At 49.3% G+C, this 21,158-nt stretch overlaps 1 protein-coding gene across 3 annotated transcripts in view; it reads right to left on the bottom strand.

Moving 5' to 3' along the window:
* The window catches only part of LOC119334211 (DNA topoisomerase 1-like), a 40,142-nt gene extending 20,210 nt beyond the window's left edge, over positions 1-19,932 (bottom strand). For 2 of the 3 annotated variants that reach the window (XR_005161251.1, XM_037606820.1), the window contains exons 1-9: positions 19,775-19,932; positions 18,289-18,416; positions 16,983-18,040; positions 15,281-15,926; positions 15,089-15,175; positions 8,623-8,669; positions 8,063-8,172; positions 6,797-6,897; positions 5,586-5,678 (exon numbers count right to left, since the gene is read on the bottom strand). Coding sequence is in view for 2 of the 3 variants with exons in the window: in XM_037606820.1 (XP_037462717.1) it covers positions 5,586-5,678; positions 6,797-6,897; positions 8,063-8,172; positions 8,623-8,669; positions 15,089-15,175; positions 15,281-15,926; positions 16,983-18,001 (2,103 nt within the window). In the remaining variant the exon portion in view is untranslated. The remainder of the gene's footprint in view (positions 1-5,585; positions 5,679-6,796; positions 6,898-8,062; positions 8,173-8,622; positions 8,670-15,088; positions 15,176-15,280; positions 15,927-16,982; positions 18,041-18,288; positions 18,417-19,774) is intronic. The other variant, XM_037606824.1, reaches the window with a different exon arrangement.
* Between the last annotated feature and the right edge of the window lie 1,226 nt (positions 19,933-21,158).

Genomic DNA, 21,158 nt, shown 5'->3' with positions numbered 1-21,158 from the left:
CCGGACCGCGGCCTACTCCAGGCGGGCCACGTCAACCCCGTCTCCGGTGACCTCCTCTCGCCGCAGTGCGCGGATCGAGGAGGCCAGACCGGTGGGTAGCCCTGCTCTGCCTATCCCCGAGCAGGCAGAGCTCAGGGCCGCTGCCCGGAACCTCGAGCCAGGTACACCGCACATTCCTGCCTCTTCAGCAACTCGTTCCTTTTCGGCCTTGGAGTCGGCTCCGCTTGGCCACCTCGCGAAGGTGGCAGCGGACTCGGCAATTGTGTTTCGGGGAGAGGTTGCCCCCCTGCTAGTTCAGATTGAGGCTATCCGTGCACGGGAAATCCTAGATGGTCGCCTCGCAGAGGCCCGTGCACGCGGCCCCTCTACGTCGGGCGCCCCGTCGGGGACGCCCCAGTTGAGATCCGCGGCCGCACTCGCTCTCGCACCACTGCCCTCCGCGCCCAGAGCGCCTCTCGTGTCTTGGGGTCAAGCAGCCTCCCGATGGATGAGTGATGCGGACCCTCTTCTGGAACATCCGCGGTTTCGGTCAAGATGGCCGACGCCGCCAACTAATCGAATACATGCGAACTGAGCGAATCGACATTGTGGCCATTCAAGAAACCATGCGTACGGAATTCTCCCTGTCGGAGCTCGAGCTCTTGAGCTCCGACCTATTTGCTTGGCACTGGCTCCCTTCTAGTGGGAGTGCGGGCCACTCGGGTGGCATCCTCCTAGGGGTGAAGGATGCCACCTTTGAGGTAGGCGGCATGAATCGGGCGAGTTCTTCGTGAGCATGGAGATCTTCGAGCGTGCACTGAACTTCAAATGGGAAATTATTGCGGTCTATGGGCCGGCCAACCGCCGCCGATCGGAGGCCTTCCTCGCTGAGCTCAGTAGGAAGGTAGCAGCCGCGCAGCTCCCGGTAGTGGTGGGAGGTGATTTCAACCTAAATCGGTCGGAAGAAGACAAGAGCAATAACTTGGTGAATTTCCCGCGAATGCAGATGTTCAATGACTGCATTGCGGACATGGGGCTTCGCGAGCTCGATCGTGTCGGGGCCAGGTTCACTTGGACAAACCGACAGGTTGAGCCGACTCGCTCCGTTCTCGACAGGGTCTTCGCTTCCCCTGAGTGGGACATTCGTTGCCCCCTAGCTTCGCTCCGGGCGATTACGCGGATTGGCTTAGATCACGTCCCCCTTCTCCTCCCTTCGGAGAATGAGCGTCCTCCCCTTCCGCCCCGATTTCGTTTCGAGACCTTCTGGTTGCGCCAGCCTGGGTTTTCTGCCGCGGTGGGCACGCGATGGCGCGAGGCGCGTGAGGCCCCCCATCGATCCCTTTCGGCCGTGGACGACTGGCACTTCTGCGCCAAGCGGTCACGACAATTCATGAAGGGCTGGGGCGCAAACGTAGGCCCCGACATCCGGGAGCGTAAAAAAGCTCTCCTTCATGACATCCAGGCGCTCGACCTTCGGGCTGACGCTGATGGCCTCTCGGCTGACGAGTAGATGCTTAGATATGATTTGGAAGACCAGCTCACGGTCATCTACTCCGACGAGGAGGCCTACTGGCGTCTGCGAGGAACTCAGAATTGGGTCCTTAAAGGGGACGCCAATACCGCCTACTTCCAGGCCATTGCGAACGGCCGCCGACGCCGGAACTCCATCCCCCTTCTTTGGGACGGAGAGTCCCCCCTGCAGAGCCTCGTGGACATCCGGGCTCATGTAGACGGCTTTTACAGAGACCTATTCTCTGCTTCCCCTCGGGGAGGTCTTGCCCTGGCGCAAGATATTTGGCCTGCCCACAGTTGCGTTTCGCCTGCGGACAACGAGGCCCTCACGGCACCGTGTTCTGAGGCGGAAGTTTGGGCGGCTATTAAGAGCATGAACCCATCCTCGGCTCCTGGTCCAGATGGGCTCCCAGTGAAGTTCTTCCAGACCTTCTGGGAGGTGATCAAACCTGAGGTGATGGCACTATTTGACGAGTTCTTGGTCGGGTCCATCGACCTCGCCCGACTCAACTTTGGTGTAATCACCCTCATCCCCAAAGTGGCGGCGGCCTCGGAGATCCGCCAATTCCGGCCGATTACGGTGATTAACGTCATCTTCCGCATCCTCGCAAAGGGGTACGCCATTAGGGTGGCCCCTATTGCCGACCGGATCACTCACCCGGATCAGTCAGCCTTCATCCAAGGCCGTTATATCCTTGACGGAGTCCTGGTGTTTCACGAAGCACTCCATGAGGTTCACTCCAAACACCTCAAGGCAGTCTTCCTGAAACTAGACCTCCACAAGGCGTATGACACGGTTAGCTGGTCCTTCCTTCGGGAATGTCTTCTCTGGAAGGGCTTCGATGTTCGGTGGGTGACTAGGGTGATGCAGATGGTTTCCTCAGGCCGGACCGCGGTGAACATTAATGGGGAGATCGGCCCTTTCTTCCCCACCTTCTGTGGGGTGCGCCAGGGCGACCCCTTCTCCCCGTTCCTGTTCAACATGGTGGTCGACGCCCTGGCCGCCATCTTGGATAAGGCCAAGGCGGCGGGCCACATTAAGGGGATAGTCCCGCATCTTGTTGGGGAGCACGGGATCTCCCTTCTCCAATATGCGGATGACACCATCATCATGGTGGAGGGCTCGGAGAGTGATATTTCGAACCTCAAGTTCCTTCTGCTATGCTTCCAACAGATGTCTGGCCTCAAGGTCAACTTCGACAAGAGCGAGGTGATGGTCTTGGGGTACTCCCAAGATGAGCGCCAGAGTATAGCGGATCGGCTTAACTGCCAGCTTGGGAGCTTCCCCACGACTTATCTGGGGATACCCATTAGTGATTCTAGGCTCACGGTGGCTGAACTGCGCCCCACGGTGGGGAAGCTTCAGCACCGTATCGAGCCTTGGCAAGGTCGGTGGCTCTCCAAAGCAGCACGTACGGTGCTCATCAACTCGTCCCTCTCCAGCCTGCTCTTGTTCATCATGAGCTTCTACAGCCTTCCGGAGATGCTTCATCACGAGATCGCCACTGTTCAGGGCCGTTTCTTCTGGGCCGGTGAGGGAGACAAGCAGAAGTACCACATGGTTAGGTGGTCAGAAATCTGCAAGCCTCGCGACCAGGGCGGCCTCGGGATCATGTCTTCCAAACGCATGAACATTGCCCTCCTGACTCGGTGGCTTTGGCGGATTGCCAACAGAGATGGTGGCCTGTGGCTCCGCATCATTCAGCAGAAATACCTCCGTGGCCAGCCTCTCGCTTTCTGCCAGCGGTCTGGGGGATCCCAGTTCTAGCAATCCGTCATCCAGCTCCTCCCTGTCCTCCGGATTGAGACCTCGATAGAGGTCGGATCAGGCACCGCCACCTTGTTCTGGTTCGACAGATGGTCTGGCGACTTGCCCCTTGCAGCCCGCTTTCCCGACCTATTCTCCATGGCGGTGGCCCCTCAGATTTCGGTCGCGGCAGCCCTTATTGACTTAGGGCAGCTCGCGTTCCGGAGGCCCTTTGGTCCGGCTGAGACCGCCGATTGGCAGGAGCTGCTTGACTGCATTGCATTGCACGCGCCTGATCTTACGTCCGAGGATGACAGCTCCAGATGGCGTCTAGAGCCTTCTGGACAATTCTCCACCAAGTCCCTATACCAGGCCATTGCTCCCTCGCCTGGCCATGAGGCGCTCACCTTCATCTGGGAGATTCGCCTTCCCCTGAAGATTAGGATTTTCTTGTGGCAATGGATCCGCGGCCGCCTCCCGTCTGGCTTCGAGGTCCTGAAGCGCAATGGTCCGGGTGATGGGCGATGCCCGCTCTGCGGGCCGGAAGAGGATTTGAATCATATCTTCTTCACCAACGTGTCCGCGCAGTTCCTATGGAGCTGTTTCCGCGAGATAGCGGGTGGAAGCTGGGACCAGAACAACTTACCCGCTCTCTTCGCCGAACTCCAGGCAATCCCACCCGCAGTGCGCCACATTAGGTGGCTGGCCATTGGGGTGCTGGCCTGGACGCTGTGGACTGTTAGGAATAAACTTGTGATTCAGCGCATCCCTCTTCGTCGTGCTACTGACGCTTTGTTCAAATGGTCTGCTTACTTGCAGCTTTGGCGGCCGCTTAGCCGCCCCAGGGAGAGAGACGCCATCACCTCCATCATCACCCAGCTTCGTGCGATGGCTCTCCGGATGGCTCCACCGCTTCCCCCACCACCTCCGAAACCAGATTAGATCTTCGTTGCCATCGCCATCGCCACCGCCTTGCCGTTTTTTTGTTGTCTCGTCGTGTGCTTGTGTTGGGCTTGTTGTGCTGTGCCCACAGCGGAACTTGGGTCTCTTTGTCTGTGTGTTTGTGTTGGACCGTGCCTGCGGTGGCTTTGAGTGAGTGTGTGTGGTGTGTTGTTGTGACCTTGATACTTTGTGCTTGGTGGTTGCTTTATTTATAAAGCGGGGCGAAAGCCTTTTCGGTAAAAATACATAACAATCTAGGGGGTATTACATGATTACGTACAACACAAAATGCACTATAAAGCAAATTCAATATAGATAAGCCATTCAGTAGATTTACTAGTGAAAACAAGGCATATTTTATTCCCATACATAAGAATACAGAATGCAAAAAGATCAAAATTGCATCAGTTGAAGATAAACCTTCAAGCAAGTTCAGTAGAAAAAATCAATAACGTACAGTATTGTTTGTATACACAAATTCACACCATAAATGAGTCAAAACTTCCCCACAAAAAATGAGTTAGGACATGTTGAATTTGTAGAAGATGTCAAAAGAACCACGAAGAACCAGCTGAAAATGGCCAGTTTTCAAAACAGGCCAAAGCCCGGTTTGTCGAAAACAAGACCAGTTGAGAGTTGAGACCATTAAGCACACCCTGATATGCATCCTATGCAGAATACGTGTATTAGTATTATCATTGTTGCATAAAATGGCTGTTAGATTTAGTTTGGCCCCGATATCCTAAATTATATCCACATCCAACTGAGAACATATTGTCTTCTATGTTTATATCCTAAAAGAATAAAGTGGTGGATCAGACGGATTGTATTTGAGCCATGTCACCCCTAATGCACACATACATATATATGCAGAGTTATGAAGTAGGGTTTGTGGTGGGAACTGGGAAGAGAGGGACAAGGCAAAAGGGAAAAACTCCCTGATTCTTGGTTAATTCAACTGAATGGATTGCCTCGCGTTTCGAAGAGGGGTAGAAGACCTAACAACTTCAAGTAACAGAGAGAAAGGAATCTGGTCATATCTTAAATAATTTGCTTAAGGTCCGTGAACTTAAACAAGGAATCTAATCACATTTATATAATGCAGCAGGCACTGGGCACCTCCTTTGATGTTGATGTGGACCAGCTCACATTGTAACAGATACAGACCAAATTAAGGTTACAGAGATGATAAAGATGAACACGATTATGCAATCATCCTCATCCCTTGAAACATGAAATGATATCGTGAGTGAGATGAATACAACATATTTCCTACTAAATCTACTCATGGGCTGGCCAAAGTAGCATAAAGGAAAGTGGAGAATGCTACATTAGAAGACAATCAACATATTTTCTTAACTGGGCAAACATAAGTAACAGAAGATCAAGAAGCCTAGATACTTACCTCATAGACAGCTTGGTACCCCTTGAAGTCAAGCCTTGATGCAGATGAATGAAAAATCATGTCTCCTTCAGGATTACCAATACCAACTTGTATCTACAATGCAATTATTAAAGTGCACACAGAGTAAGAAAATAAGCATGGGATTTTACAGGATATATAAAATAATGAAAATCCAAAACAAAAAGGTAAGAATTTAGCATGTCTTGAAGTTGCGTATCAAAGAAAATGGAAGTCATTTTCATTAACTACCAAGGCATCAAATATATATATTTAGCACACAACCAGAATTCTGTTTGAAGAGCCACGACAAATGGGATGAAATCTCTCTCGCCTAAGTTATAACAAATTCTAATAGGTAGATGCCTCATCATCATGTTCTCGTACTCAATCATATCATATACAACAAATCTCAAAAGATGACCACCACATTTATTCTTACACTTCGCATACATGCCAGTAGATTGTAATTCCTCTGTTTCACCACACTTATCCATTTTATTGAGAAATGCCAATTCAGAATGTTAAAATAGCCGGATTCTCTCCTGTTTTACCATTATTTAAAAAATAAGAAAGGTTCAAGGGTAAAGTATTTCACTTCATATGGCCATCGTCCAGCTTTCCATGCTTACTTGGCTTTGTTCATAAGATTGCTAGGTGACAGTTGTGGAACAGATGGCTTAGCTGGTAACGAAAAAACAGACCGATAGACAAAGAAATATCAGTACATTTAGGCAAAATGTTCTGTCATAAACACAGGGCTGCCTCATTCATCTACAGAAAAGAGTTGAACATAGGTTTGCTTGATTAGATGTCAACTTACAAATCCCTCTTAATTCTATACCTGTCATAATTTCCATAGACAGATGAGGAGTTTTCTAAACCAACAGTGCTGCACCAACGAATATAACATACAAATATGAGCAGCAAGCTACCTATACAGTGCAAACTTGTTGAATTCATATTTCCTTCAAACTGGAAACATGTGTTATTCATGGTTTTTAATGAGGAAAGAGGAGGGTGATTGGCATATTTTTTGCAGTCTCAAATCTCAAAAACATGTGTACAGTGAGATTCTTTGGTCTAGCTGAGCCAAGGTTCAGTAAATTATTACTGTCGACAATATAGCTTTGTAAAAATACACATAGTAGCCAGCCAGCCCAAAGAATGGAGTGATAAACAACAGATAAACATGAAGTAAAACAGTAACCCACCAGCTCAGTCCTTGAAGCTTCCATTTGGCAAGCCATTGTTCTTCTCCATATTAGAGTGTACAGTTTCAAAGAATCCTCATCAAGTATTCCAATCAAAGATGCTGAAAGAGATACCATGATAGTTATAGAACTATTAATGGAAAACAAGAAACCATAGCTATAATGCTTAAATATAAATATGCAAGTAAGAAAAAGAGATGCTACAGAAGATTTGGCAAAACGAAAGAAACATTAGCCACTCCTAATTCTGAAAATGAAAAACACATTCAGGTACTCTTTCAGCCCTAGAGCGCATGCCTTCATGTATAACCATCATTTATCATGAATGTGTTAATTCTAAAGCATGTTCACAACAGATGGCAAAACCCTGCTAATTACAAATCATGAGGTGACATAAAGAAGGTTATGGTAGATGTGGAACAGAGAGTACATGAGAACGTACAATTAGCTAGTAAACAACACCCAGCATGCCATTCAAATACATACTATATATCACCTCCGGATTTGTAATGAACTAGTAAACAACACCCAGCCCAGCACCAAATCCTGCAGAAGAAAGCCATAGGGAAGAGAGAAGGGTGGGTAGAAGGAGCTAGGATTTGGGCTGTCAGTGTCGTAATGGAGGGAGGGTGCAGGTGTCTAGCTCAATGGTCCCTAGAATCCTACGACTGTCTCACCCTTGGTTATCTATTTTTGATAGTCTCTTTTGGATGTATTCCTCACCCAACAGCGGCTCTCCATCACCCAGTGCCATTGTACTTCCAAATCTCCTTGTCCCAATTCTCTCCATGGGAACAAATGAGAAATGTTTAAAAGGATTAAACAGCCAGAGAAAGGACAATAAGTAAAGGAAACACCTTTAGTTAATACATAATACAACCTCCGTTCGGAAATAACTGACATGGTTTTAGTTCAAATTTGAACTTTGAACTAAAACCACGTCAGTTATTTCCAAATGGAGGGAGTAATAAGAACTTTCGCAACCAAAGCTTGCAATGGGCATGAACTGTCAAATAGTCTATACATGAAATCTGCAACTCACAAGCCACTAGCACATACCCAGTATGTTTTTCAAAACCATCAATGGTAATCAGAAACTTGGGAAACTTGGGAAATGAGTATGTAATAATAACACACACACACACACACACACACACACACACACACACACACACAGAGAGAGAGAGAGAAAAAACACATACCAAAAAATGATTTATGGTACTGCAACATCGTTAATAAACACAGAACTACAGGTGGGTTTATTACATGGCAACCTCCTTATGCTGGTGGGCCTTATGGCTTCATGGGCCTCTTGAGCATTTTTCACCTTCTTCAAGTACTTCCTAATATCCTCTGATGCATATTGCTCACCATACCTAGAACAAATACTTGTTAGCAAGAATGGAAGCCCCAGGTGACATACTCATAAACAGGAAGGTAACATGTTGAACTCCCAAGATACTGATTCTCTCAAACTAGCTTCTAAAGAATAAGATTAGACAGGAAAAGAAACAAACTCATAAAAATGATACCAGAAAGCTCTCCAGCCATTCCATCAAACATAGTAACATACAAGACAATTGAAGGGTTGTAAAATTTAGCGATATCAAATATTGTGTCTCACAATATCCAATCCCATAAATCCTGACAATGAGAAAGAAATAAGCAGAACTGCAAACTGCCACTTTGCTGAAATTAATCACTGGAGCACTAATCAGATTATTTGGCACAACGTAACTGATCAATTAAACATGAAACAAGATAGATTAGCAATCCAGAACAAACTTAGTAACACAAGCTTGGCAAAATATTCCAGTAGAATATACCTTTGTTTCACTAACGAACGAATATCTTCTGCAGCTCCATGAGAAATCTTCAATGGAAAGGACAGAATAAACAAATAAGGCAACAGCTTCAGGCTATTAAAATGAGTACCGCATAACAATCAACTATCACTGATAACTGACAAGAAATTCTCAAATCAAGGAATAGAGAGTAATATCTTTCATGCACGCAACACAATTAAGATTTTGTAGCCAAATCGAGTATTTGAGTTAACGTTCATATATACACATGATGTGTTACATGTAACTGAAGTTGCCTTAAATTTAAAATTACACCGAGCTCACTTGGTCGGGAATGGATGCACAATCTCACCGCTGAAGTTCAAGTCATCTGTTATGACCGGTTTGGTCTATACAAGGAAGAGGCCCACCGGGCATTAGTATTAGGGGCTTGACCCACAAGTTATCTTAGGCAAGTTATTTTAGGCAAGTTATCTTAGGCTAAAGTTATAAATACTAGTTGTAAGACATCGTTTGAGATCAAGCAATAAAGATAGTTCTATCATATTGCCCGGCTCCAGAGGAGCCGGAAACCCTAGCCGCCGCCGCCCTTCTTCTCCCTCGCGACGGCGCCAACACGCCAGAGCCGCCGCCCTCGCCCCAACCCTCGCTGTTCTGCCCGTATAACCTACGGAGTAGAGCCGGTAGGAACCCTAGTCCTACCAATTTGGTATCAGGTACCCGGGTTTCGACCATGTCTTCGCCACCTCCAATTCCGCCGCCGCCGCCGCCACCACCGCTGCTCATCAACTCCACCACCGCCGCTGCCGCCAACTCCTCCACCGCCGCCGCTTCAGCGCCGGGCGTCACGGCCTCGCTCTTGGCGGGCGCTACGGCGTCGCTCTCGGCGCCGACCCTCCCGGCGCCCGGCACCGCGCCATGGCCGCGGGTCCGCAGGCGCTGCCGTGGTACTCGGTACCGGGGGCCATCACCGGAGGCTACCCGGCGCTCCCCGCCCCGGCGGCCGCACCGCCGCCGTGGCCACAGTGGCCGCCGCCGCTCGCGACGGCAACCGCGCCACTCGCCGCCACCACAGGGCCGCAGTGGCCCACCTGGACCGCGCCATCCGCGCCGTCACTTCCAGCAGCCACGGAGCAGGGTCCTCCCCCGCCCCATTCCAGCCCTAACTTGGGCCGGTCGTCGCCGAGCGGGCTTCCGATCCAGAAGGTCCGCTTTCCGTCATCGCCATCACCACTCCCCGACTGGCTTCACGGGCCGCCATCGGCCTACCCGGGGGCCCGTCCGCCGTCCGGTTTCCCGTTGCAGCCCGAGGCGTCGGGCGCCACCGGGAACTACGCCGGGCCTTCCACCATGGACCGCGCACCATCATCCGCCCTACGCACCGCCGAGGCAGTGGGCCAGGGCGCGCCACACCAGCAGCCGCCCCGGTTCGCCAAGATCGACTTCGCCACATACGACGGCTCCGACGACCCTCTTAACTGGCTCAACCAGTGTGACCAGTTCTTCCGCGGACAGCGCACACCCGCGTCGGAGCGTACTTGGCTGGCTTCCTACCATCTCCGCGGGGCCGCCCAGACATGGTACTACGCCCTCGAGCAGGACGAGGGCGGCATGCCCCCGTGGGATCGTTTCCGAGAGCTGTGCCTTCTTCGTTTCGGGCCACTGGTCCGCGGGAGCCGCTTGGCCGAGTTGGGCCGCTTGCCGTTCACCTCCACGGTGCAGGACTTCGCCGACCGCTTCCAGGCCCTGGCGTGCCACGCGCCCGGTGTGACGGCCTTACAGCGGGCGGAGCTTTTCATCGGCGGCCTTCCCGACCACATCCGCGTGGATGTCGAGATGAAGGGGCCCCAAGACCTTCAGACGGCCATGTACTATGCTCGGGCGTTCGAGCAGCGCGCCCAGGCCTTAACGCGTCCATCCGCGCCACGTGGGGGCCGACAGCTTCCCCGGCCGTCTCCGGCAGCACCGGCGTCGTCCACAGCCGCCCCGGCACCCACCCCGGCACCGACGCGGCCATTCAGGCGCCTCACTCAGGCGGAACAGCGGGAACGCCGGCGCCTGGGCTTGTGTTTCAACTGTGATGCGCCCTATGCACTGGGCCATGTCTGTCCCCGCCTCTTCTACCTGGAGACGACAGACGAGCCTGAGGAGGAGACACTGGAGGATGGCCTCGGCGCTCCAGCCCTTGCGGAGCCCGCAGCGGCACCCGCGCCCGCCCCGGCCACCGCCCTCGTGGTGTCCCTACACGCGCTGGCCGGCATCCGTGATGAACGGACGATGCTCTTACCGGTCATGATCCAGGGCGAGCGCCTGGTGGCCCTAGTGGATACAGGGTCCACGCATAACTTTCTGCTGGAGACCACCATGCGGCGCCTTGCATTACAGCCAACCGGCGGTGAGCAGTTGCAAGTCACAGTCACTAATGGCGACCGTCTCCGCTGCCACGGGCTCGCCCGCGACGTGCCCATTACTATCGGCGACGAGCACTTCACCATCACCTGCGCCGGCATCGACTTGGGCTGCTTCGACTTCATCCTCGGCGTCGACTTCCTGCGCACTCTTGGTCCTATTCTATGGGATTTCGACGCGCTGACGATGACCTTCTGGCGGTTGGGCCGCCGCATTCAGTGGGACGGCATTGGAGGTGCCGCCCCAACCACTCCACTCCAGCTGGCCGCGACCACCGCCACGGCCGAGCACCCACTATTGGAGAGCCTCCTCCAGCAGCACGTGGACATCTTCACCGAGCCACAGGGGCTGCCGCCCGCCCGCACGTACGATCACCGTATACATCTTCTGCCAGGCTCCACGCCGGTGGCGGTACGGCCTTACCGCTACCCACAGTTGCAGAAGGATGAGTTGGAGCGGCAGTGTGCGCTCATGCTCGCGGCAGGCATCATCCGGCTCTCCACTTCGCCATTTACCGCGCCGGTGCTTCTCGTCCGCAAGTCAGACGGCACATGGCGTTTCTGCATCGACTACCGTGCCCTTAATGCTGTCACACTTAAGGACAAGTTCCCTATTCCGGTGGTCGACGAGCTCCTCGATGAGCTCCACGGGGCGCGCTTCTTCACCAAACTTGACCTCCGGTCGGGGTACCACCAGGTGCGCATGCACCCGGATGACATCGCCAAGACGGCGTTTCGGACTCATCACGACCACTTCGAGTTCTTGGTGATGCCCTTTGGCCTCACCAATGCCCCGGTGACCTTCCAGGCTTTGATGAACGACGTCCTCAGGCCCTACTTACGCCGGTTTGTGCTCGTTTTCTTTGATGATATTCTAATCTACAGTGCGTCTTGGGCCGAGCACCTCCAGCACGTCGCCATCGTCTTCAACGAGCTTCGAGCGCACCACCTCCACCTTAAGCGCTCGAAGTGCTCGTTCGGGACGCCTTCGGTGGCCTACTTGGGCCACGTCATCTCGGCCGACTGGGTGGCTATGGACGCCGACAAGGTGGTAGCCGTCTCCGCATGGCCGACGCCTCACTCGCCGCGGGCTCTCCGCGGGTTCCTCGGCCTCGCCGGCTACTACCGGAAATTTATCCGGGAGTTCAGGCTTATCGCGGCGCCCCTCACGCGGTTGCTTCGCCGCGACGCTTTCGCCTGGGACGACGAGGCGACGACGGCATTCGAGGCCCTCAAGGGGGCCCTCACGACGGGCCCCGTCCTCCAGATGCCCGACTTCGACCGCCCGTTCGTGGTGGACTGTGACGCCTCGGGCGCAGGGTTCGGCGCCGTGCTTCATCAGGGCGATGGGCCCCTCGCCTTCTTCAGCCGGCCTTTCGCTCCACGTCATCTTAAGCTGGCAGCATATGAGCGGGAGCTCATTGGCCTTGTACAGGTTGTTCGTCATTGGCGGACGTACTTGTGGGGACGGTCCTTCCAGATTTGCACCGACCACTACAGCCTGAAGTTTTTGCTGGACCAACGGCTGTCGACCGTGCCGCAGCACCAGTGGATCAGCAAGCTCTTCGGCTTCGACTTCTCCGTCGAGTATCGGCCGGGCCGCCTTAACACCGTGGCCGACGCGCTGTCCCGTCGCGACTCCGACCTCGCTTCCTCCGCTGACGAGTCCGCCGGGGCGGCCCTGTGCATCCGCTCCGGGCCGACGTTCAGCCTCTTCGCCGACATTCCCCGCGCCACTGCGACGGCCGACGACGCCGTCCGTCTTCAGCAGCAGCTCACGGCCGGCGACCTGGAGGAGGCATGGCGCTTTTCTGACGGACTGCTCCTCCATGGGCGCCGGGTCTTTGTTCCGGCGCAAGATGATCTCCGTCACCAGGTGTTACAGCTCGCCCACTCGGCGGGTCATGAGGGTATGCAGAAAACCCTCCATCGTCTTCGCGCCGACTTCTACATCCCTGGCGATCGCGCCCTGGTCCGCGACTGGGTTCGGTCTTGTCAGACATGCCAGCGCAACAAGACAGAGACTCTCAGGCCGGCCGGGTTACTCCAGCCCTTGGAGGTGCCATCTCAGGTCTGGGCGGACATATCCATGGACTTCATTGAGGGCCTTCCCAAGGTGGGTGGCAAGTCGGTCATCCTCACGGTGGTCGACCGCTTCTCCAAGTACGCCCACTTCATAGCGCTCGGCCATCCATACACGGGTTCCCTGCTTCGATCGTCAGTGATCGAGACCCCGTGTTCACGGGCCATGTCTGGCGCGACCTCTTCAGGATGGCGGGTGTCCAGCTCCGCCTGAGTACGGCGTTCCATCCTCAGACGGGCGGTCAGTCCGAGGTGGTTAACAAGGTCATTGCCATGTATTTGCGTTGTGTGACAGGTGATCGGCCTCGCGCTTGGGTGGACTGGCTCTCTTGGGCGGAGTACTGCTACAACACCTCTTATCACTCCGCCCTGCGCGCTACGCCATTTGAGGTGGTCTATGGTCGACCACCCCCGCCTATACTTCAGGTGGATCCGGAGACAGCTCGGACGGCGGTTGCGGGTGACCTCATCCGCACTCGTGACGAGATGCTTGTTGAGGTTCGTCAGCGTCTCCTTCAGGCCCAGCAGCTGGCCAAGCACTACTACGACGATCATCATCACGAGGCGGAGTTCGCGGTGGGTGATTGGGTGTGGCTGCGTCTTCTCCATCGCTCTACGCAGTCCCTCGACCCGTGCGCGAAGCGCAAGCTCGACCCTCGCTATGCCGGGCCCTTCCCTATCTTGGAGCGCATTGGAAAGGTGGCCTATCGTCTTCAGCTTCCAGCCCGCGCTCGCATCCACGACGTTTTCCATGTGGGGCTGCTCAAGCCTTTCCGTGGCGAGCCACCGGCGGCTCCACCGGCGCTTCCTCCCATCGCCAATGGTCGCATTCTTCCAGAGCCGGCAAAGGTATTGCAGGCGCAGCTCCGTCGTGGCGTCTGGTTCATCCTCGTTCAGTGGGCAGGCCTTCCGGAGGAGGAGGCTACTTGGGAGCAGCGTGAAGAATTCCGCCAACACTATCCAGACTTTCAGCTCGAGGACGAGCTGTTTGCGCAGGCGGGGAAAGATGTTATGACCGGTTTGGTCTATACAAGAGGCCCACCGGGCATTAGTATTAGGGGCTTGACCCACAAGTTATCTTAGGCAAGTTATTTTAGGCAAGTTATCTTAGGCTAAAGTTATAAATACTAGTTGTAAGACATCGTTTGAGATCAAGCAATAAAGATAGTTCTATCATATTGCCCGGCTCCAGAGGAGCCGGAAACCCTAGCCGCACCTTGCCCTAGCCGCCGCCGCCCTTCTTCTCCCTCGCGACGACGCCAACACGCCGGAGCCGCCGCCCTCGCCCCAACCCTCGCTGTTCTGCCCGTATAACCTACGGAGTAGAGCCGGTAGGAACCCTAGTCCTACCATCATCACCACTTGAAAAATTCATGCATATATTTCTGTATTAAAATGCACATGAGTTCCTTCTACATGTTCGTTTGTGATATTATTACTACTGTAGCTAACCCAGGGTCCTAGAAATATACATGAATGGAACTAAATAATGAGAACAGAAAGTCAAAATATAATAGTGCAGACAGCTTATTTGGAATAGCAATAAGGACCTATAGAACTCCATTTCCATGATCAGATGTTTGAGCTGATATACTAAGTTTTTTCTTCTACTAAGCAAAAGTATCCAGATTTTGGCCATAGCATCAAGCTGGCCTCTCTACTCAAAAAACTTTTCAGCTTCCGCCTTCCTATCCAAGGATGAGTATTGTCACTGTGTCACATCAGATTCAAGCAAGAACCTAGATCATCCCACTCTATAATCTCTCTCCTTTATCTGAGTGTCAAAACCCTCAAAGTCAGCGCCATGTAGAATCTTTCTCTACAGTTCACTTGTATACAGAGTGACCAATTTGATGGGTTTTTTTTTAATGCACCAACTTCAACCAACAACCACAGATCACAGAGAAGAGACCAAGAGTGTGTTTTACCTGACCTACAGATACATTTATAAACAGAAAGACTACTTTGGCAATCAACTAAAAGTAGAATGAACGTACATGAAATCCATCTGTTCTGAGGTAAGTTATTAATCCTGTTGCTTGTTCTGACGAAAGATTGATCCCTTCATAAAGCTTCTGGGCTACCTGCAGTCACATAGTGAACCATATGAGTCAAAAGGTCACTACATGTAAATGACAGTATTATAATAGTAAAGCTATGCATCTAAGTTCTTATTAAGTAGAAACAACCTTCATGGTATGCCCTGCACCAAAATGTAGTTTGTTTGCTGCATCTTGCTGAAGGCTGGATGTTATATATGGCATCGGAGGATTCTTGTGAATTTTGCTTCTCTGAACACCTCTTACTTCAAATTGGCAAGAATAAATCCTCTTTTCTAGAGCTCGTGCTTCTTCTTGAGAGCTTATAGAAAGCTGATCCAACTTTTTTGAATTGAGATGCTTTATCCAGGATTTAAGGCATATGCCTTTTGAAGAATCTGAACACTGGGTTTCAAATTCAGTATCAATAGTCCAATATTCCTGTGGGCTAAACTTTTCTATTTCAGTCTCCCGATCACAAACAAGAGCCAAAGCTGCAGACTGGACTCGTCCAGCGGACTGACAACCAGGCAACTTCCTCCATAAAAGTGGTGATATGGCGAACCCAATCAAATAATCAAGGGAACGGCGTGCAAGATAAGCATTAACTAAGTCCATATCAATATATCTTGGAGACATTAAGGCGTTTTTAATAGCATCCTCTGTAATTTCATGGAAGACAACTCTTGCAACAGTAACATGGCAAGCCAAGTTCTGTTCAAGCATTTCTTTTATGTGCCAAGCAATTGCTTCACCTTCACGGTCAGGGTCAGAAGCGAGAATCAAATTTTCTGCTCTGGAGATAAGAAATAAGCAACAATAACAGAAGACAATCAGCAACAACTTCATAAAGCAGGGGAACTCAACATGGAAACTTGCACCAGCATAAGTTTAACATATTTATGTAACATATACAAGAAAGAATTAACTCAAACACATGTATGACACTTGCTATAAGCGGAAGGCAGATCTAGAGAAAAAAGGTTCAACTAATTAACGGATACTCAGATGTAGCAATGAAAAAAATACTCACAGAATTCAGAATTCAATTGAAGTTCCGGTTGAAACCAATTTAATCAGCCATGTGAAATATGCAAAAGATTAAAATAAATAGAAGTAAATGAACAACCAAGACCGTAACTTGGTAATGGAGCGTCTATTACTTAAGTATACAGTTAAATAGTTCGGTTGATATATTTTCACAGAACATGTATGGGTCTAATAGAGACGTCTTCATCTGCAAGTGATGTGCAGGTATAGTATGCCAACATACACCTGGTGATAGTGACATTTGCATACAAGAATATAGGCATAAGATACTTGACACAAAATTAACTACAGGGACAGCTTAACAACAAAATCTGCATATGAGATGAATCAACCATCACCAACACCATACTGTTGTTATAGTTTCTGTCTATGTGTCCTCGAAAAGCCATCAAGTTTAGATAGAACATAATAAATCTAGGAGACATGGTACTGTTTATCACTCTGTGCACACTTCACGGACAATCTAACTTATGCTCAAAGGTGAGTGGCGCATGGATCCAAAAGGTATTAGTACTCACGACATTGCATTACGTCCAATAAAGATTACAAACTAAAAGTTGTAAAACAGAAACCAAGACGACTATCATGTGTTCACCCAATTAAGCCTTGCAGAAAGTGACAAGGATATGGACAAATGGTATTGCATGGAATACAAGTTTTTAGAGACAAAGATATGAATCATACTGTAAAAGTAACAAATTATGTGAATTTGTCTTACTTTCCCAGCAACTAATCATAGCAAACCTATATGCCAAGAACGAAAATTGAACAAAGTTACTGATAACCAGCCTATAAAACATACCCTTTCAATGCAACTTCAATGCTTTTAAGGCATGTCCAGGCACCATTAGGCACCTCCCATACCATGCTGAAGTCGTCCTCAGGGCGGACAGATCTTGACCTTCGAGCTAGATCTCTCACATGACCATAGCTGGGTAATACTTCGTACATGTCCCCAAGGTATTGTTGAATAACTTTTGCTTTTGTAACTGATTCAACAACAACAACTGATTTAGCTACGGGGGGGTACAGAGGTACAAGTGGCCTCCTCTCACTACCAGAAGCATCAACGGTGGTCTTCATGTAATTATTGGCTTCGGCAGCTGCAATAGCAGCAGATTCCTTTGCTTCCAAAGATTTCTTCGAACTGGTTACTGTTTTTCTCAATTTGGAACTACCAACCCCTTTCTTTGATTTAGATGTGTCGGCCTTCTTTTCTTCTTGCTTCGCACTTGCTTTCTCAGTTGTATTTGCTGCTGTTTTACTAGTTTTAGTAGAACTGCTCTTTTTCTTGGTAGATACTTTCTTTTCTTTCACATCTGTGCTAACTTCTTTTTTGCTGCCCCCAGAATTTTTATTCTTCGAAATGTCCTTTTTAGTACCTGTACCACTCTCACTGCACTTGCTCGTAGATGTGGAAGCCTCATCAGCGATGGTGCTGCAGGCAGCTAGTGTGCTTTGGCGTCTCTCAGATCTATGGAAGTACCTATGGGCAGCAGCCGCAGCACCCCCATCTTTCCTATTTATATTTGGATTGATAAATGAGCTCTTATTACTAATGAGAAACCTTAACTTTTTACCATATGCAGTTGAGAAGAACCGTGAATTAACACTATTGGTAGCCTTTAAAGCAACTCCACAGACATCTGCTGTTCTGGAACTTACAAAACTGTGATAACCCGAGAGCCCAGTAGTAAAAAAGACGCTAGTTTTGAGCTGTAGGGCGAGCTGAGAGCTAGTTCTTAGAGACATTTTCCTTATTGAACTATTCCTCACTGCAACTCCACACATTTGACAAGGAAGGAAAGGTGAACAAGGCATGAAGGTGCATGAATATCTCTGAGAAGTCCCAAAAGGAAGCTGCAAAGGTAACACATAAACAATATTTAGAGAGTTAGAGAGCGAGCATAAAAATCCTCATACGATCATCCTTGTTTTGACAAGATGATGGAAAAAAACAAACGCAAAGCAAAAGTGTGATACAAGGGAAAAGCATTCTCATTTTGTTAGTGGCATCCTCAAATGCACCGATACGGATATGCATATCGGTATTGGACTATTTTTTTAGTTCACAAAAAAATGTATATAAGCTAGGAACAGCAGATTACCTTTTTGCTTGCTCTCCTGAGGATGCCGAAGCAGCATCAAGCCTCTCCAATTGACAATGTTGATGCCGTGTTCCAACTTCAAATTCCAAAGGGATAGAATTAGGGTGTGTTAGATTGAGCTGCAGATTCTGAAAAGGCAACTGTGAGCTGTGAGCTGTGAGAAAGCTGCTGTGAGCTGAGAACTATGAAAAGGCTGGAAGTTGTTTGATTGAAACAACTGTGAAATTGTAGTTTTGGCATGAATTATTTGTAATGCCCCTCAGGGCTGAAAGAATATTTATGTGCTAATTGACCGTAAAGCAGTGGTTTGAGCATTGTTAGGCATTTTAACGACCATTTTCAAAAGGAAAATTAGACAATATAGACAATTCACGGCTAACATATAGGAAATTCAACGACTATTTTGTAATGTTGCATACGTATAATTATTATTACTAAAGACATGGACCATATGGAACACATATGGTTCACATGATGATGGCCTTCATCAACATAGCTAACCTATCTTGCTCTCGCAAAACACACATCGGCTATCCTACTATGAATATTGTTCAAGATATCTACATTCTCCTCCTCTTGAACAGGATCCACTTGTGTTGGTGACACCCCCTTTGGTAGCGCTGGGAAGTACATACACATGCAATTCAATAACTTCCTAGCGTATATATTGACACAGAAGTTAGTTTTAACTTCAAACCCAGAAAATGAAACCATGTGTAACATTGCTAGTGAGGTTGACTAGGTGAAAACCCAAAGAATGGTTGACTTGTGTAACATGAAACACGTAATTGCAGGACAAATTGTATGAATAAACAAGAAACCAACAATTTCTCTTGTGTGCACAGTAGCACGATCTGAGCAAAAATACAGAAAGGTTTGCAGCACGGCATAACAGGAAAGGTGGGACCTGGAGATCAATCAGCTAACATGCAAAAGGAGAAACAATCACTTTAAACGGTAATATTTTAGGTCTGACTGTCAAAATCAACAATAACAATACCACTAAGTAGTACTAATGTGTTAACCAATTTCGGCCAGTATAACCAAGACAAAACCCCTGCTCTCTCGAATTGCATGTTACTGCTAAGCTTTGATTTCAGGTCAAGAAGGTGCAGATAAAACAACTTAATCTTTTCCTTTTCATATATCGCGAGTCATTGCATATTCCACTGCTAATGTGTTTCAACCAAAACATTTGCTCATCTGAAAGAAAAATCAAACTAAACATTTGCCCCTACAAGCATTAGCACAAACACCTATCAAGCAAAATCCTTTCACGTGTAAACTTGAACATGCACCGGAAAAATCATGCAGCAAGTACTCATCAAGAAAGAGTCATCATTCTATTCTCAGAATATCCAATCAACGCAAGTACTTGCCAATACAAAAATCAGGAAAAAAATCGAACAAACATAGGATGCAAGGGGAAAGAGGGAGGGGGGACGAGGGAAGAGGGAGGGAGGGAGGACGAAGGAAAGGTGGCGACCTGCCTATGGACTGGTCGGCGGCGTAGCTCCGGGCGGCGGCTCTGTTGGGAGGGAGCGGCGGAAGGAGGTGCTGCTGGGCTCCTGTGATGGCGGCGAGGCAGCGGAGGCTTCGGCTGGCTGGGCGCCGCAACGGAGGGCTGGCAGTGGTGGCGGCGGGTGCTCAGTCAGAAACAGGGGAGAAAGCGTAACCATACAGGGGAGAAGGCGTATTATGAATCGTTATGTTCATCTGACGGCAGAGGAGCGTCGCATCCAAAGGTCCAGCTAGTCTTCGGCAAAGTGACCTTACTGTTTTATTTCAACAACAAAAAACCTGAAGAAATCTAGTATACGTAAGGAGTTGATCCCCACTATACTATTTACTTAAAGGGGAATTCGTAGTCACTTTTTTGTGTTGCGTCAAAAAAGGAAAATGCATCTATGTGCATGTTAAAATTTGCAAACAAAAAGAAAGTAGTTGTGTTTTCCTGTCACGTAAAAAAAGTCTTTACGTAAGATCAATAGATGTTGGGATACATCTATCTCTTCTGAGCGACCTCTTTTGGGCACCCAAACTTATACTGGGAATAAAGGATATGTAGTCCTCTGCCTTACCGTTTGGCCATGCCGCCAAAAAATCTGAGGAGTGGGGATCTGTAAGTTTCGTTTTATTTTTCTTAGGTTTTGCTTTGCCGACAAGGTGGTGGCGACAATGACATGTTGACATAAGGTCTCTTCGTTTTCTCCCCACCTCGATGATGTTCGATCAAACGCCGATGAAGGACATGTGACAGTTTGTGACGCCCGGATAATTAGACTACAGTAATCCCAAGCTAATGATGCCATGTCACCTCCATTACTATGGTTAAACTCACGTTGATTCGAACCCGATTCAAATTCAAATTTAAAACATAGGCAAACAACAAAAGTTTCCAAACTTTAAAACTAAAATGTTCGGAGTGAACTAAATAATGCAGCGGTAATTATGGTGAAGAAACCAAACTTTGATAAAGTGTTTAAAGGCTCTAAGATAATTAAAACCGTAGTTAAAACAGTTAAATACATGCCTATTGAAATTTATAAAATATTAAACTATTTTATTTTCGGTTGAGAGTTAAGGTGGCAGTAGTATATTTATAAATACAAATTTAGGTGCTAGTGTTTTTATGAAACTGTAATAAAAGGGAACTTAAAATAAAACAGAAAAAAAAATACAAAAGAAAAAAAACTAAACAGAAAAAAAAGGAGCAACCCCCCCCACTGGGCCATCTGTGGCCCAGCTGGCCAGCCCAACTGGGCAAAGGCCCAGCCGACTGGCCCAGCCGGCCGACCCACCCCGCTCCCACCTTATCCCCCCACCCGACAGAAACCCTAACCGCTACCCCCCACTCCCCTCGATCCCCC

The sequence above is a fragment of the Triticum dicoccoides genome, chromosome 1B (assembly GCF_002162155.2).
Source record: "Triticum dicoccoides isolate Atlit2015 ecotype Zavitan chromosome 1B, WEW_v2.0, whole genome shotgun sequence".
Taxonomy (NCBI): domain Eukaryota; kingdom Viridiplantae; phylum Streptophyta; class Magnoliopsida; order Poales; family Poaceae; genus Triticum; species Triticum dicoccoides.
Note: the sequence above shows the minus strand (reverse complement) of the source record. Positions and strands in the feature narration are given on the sequence as shown.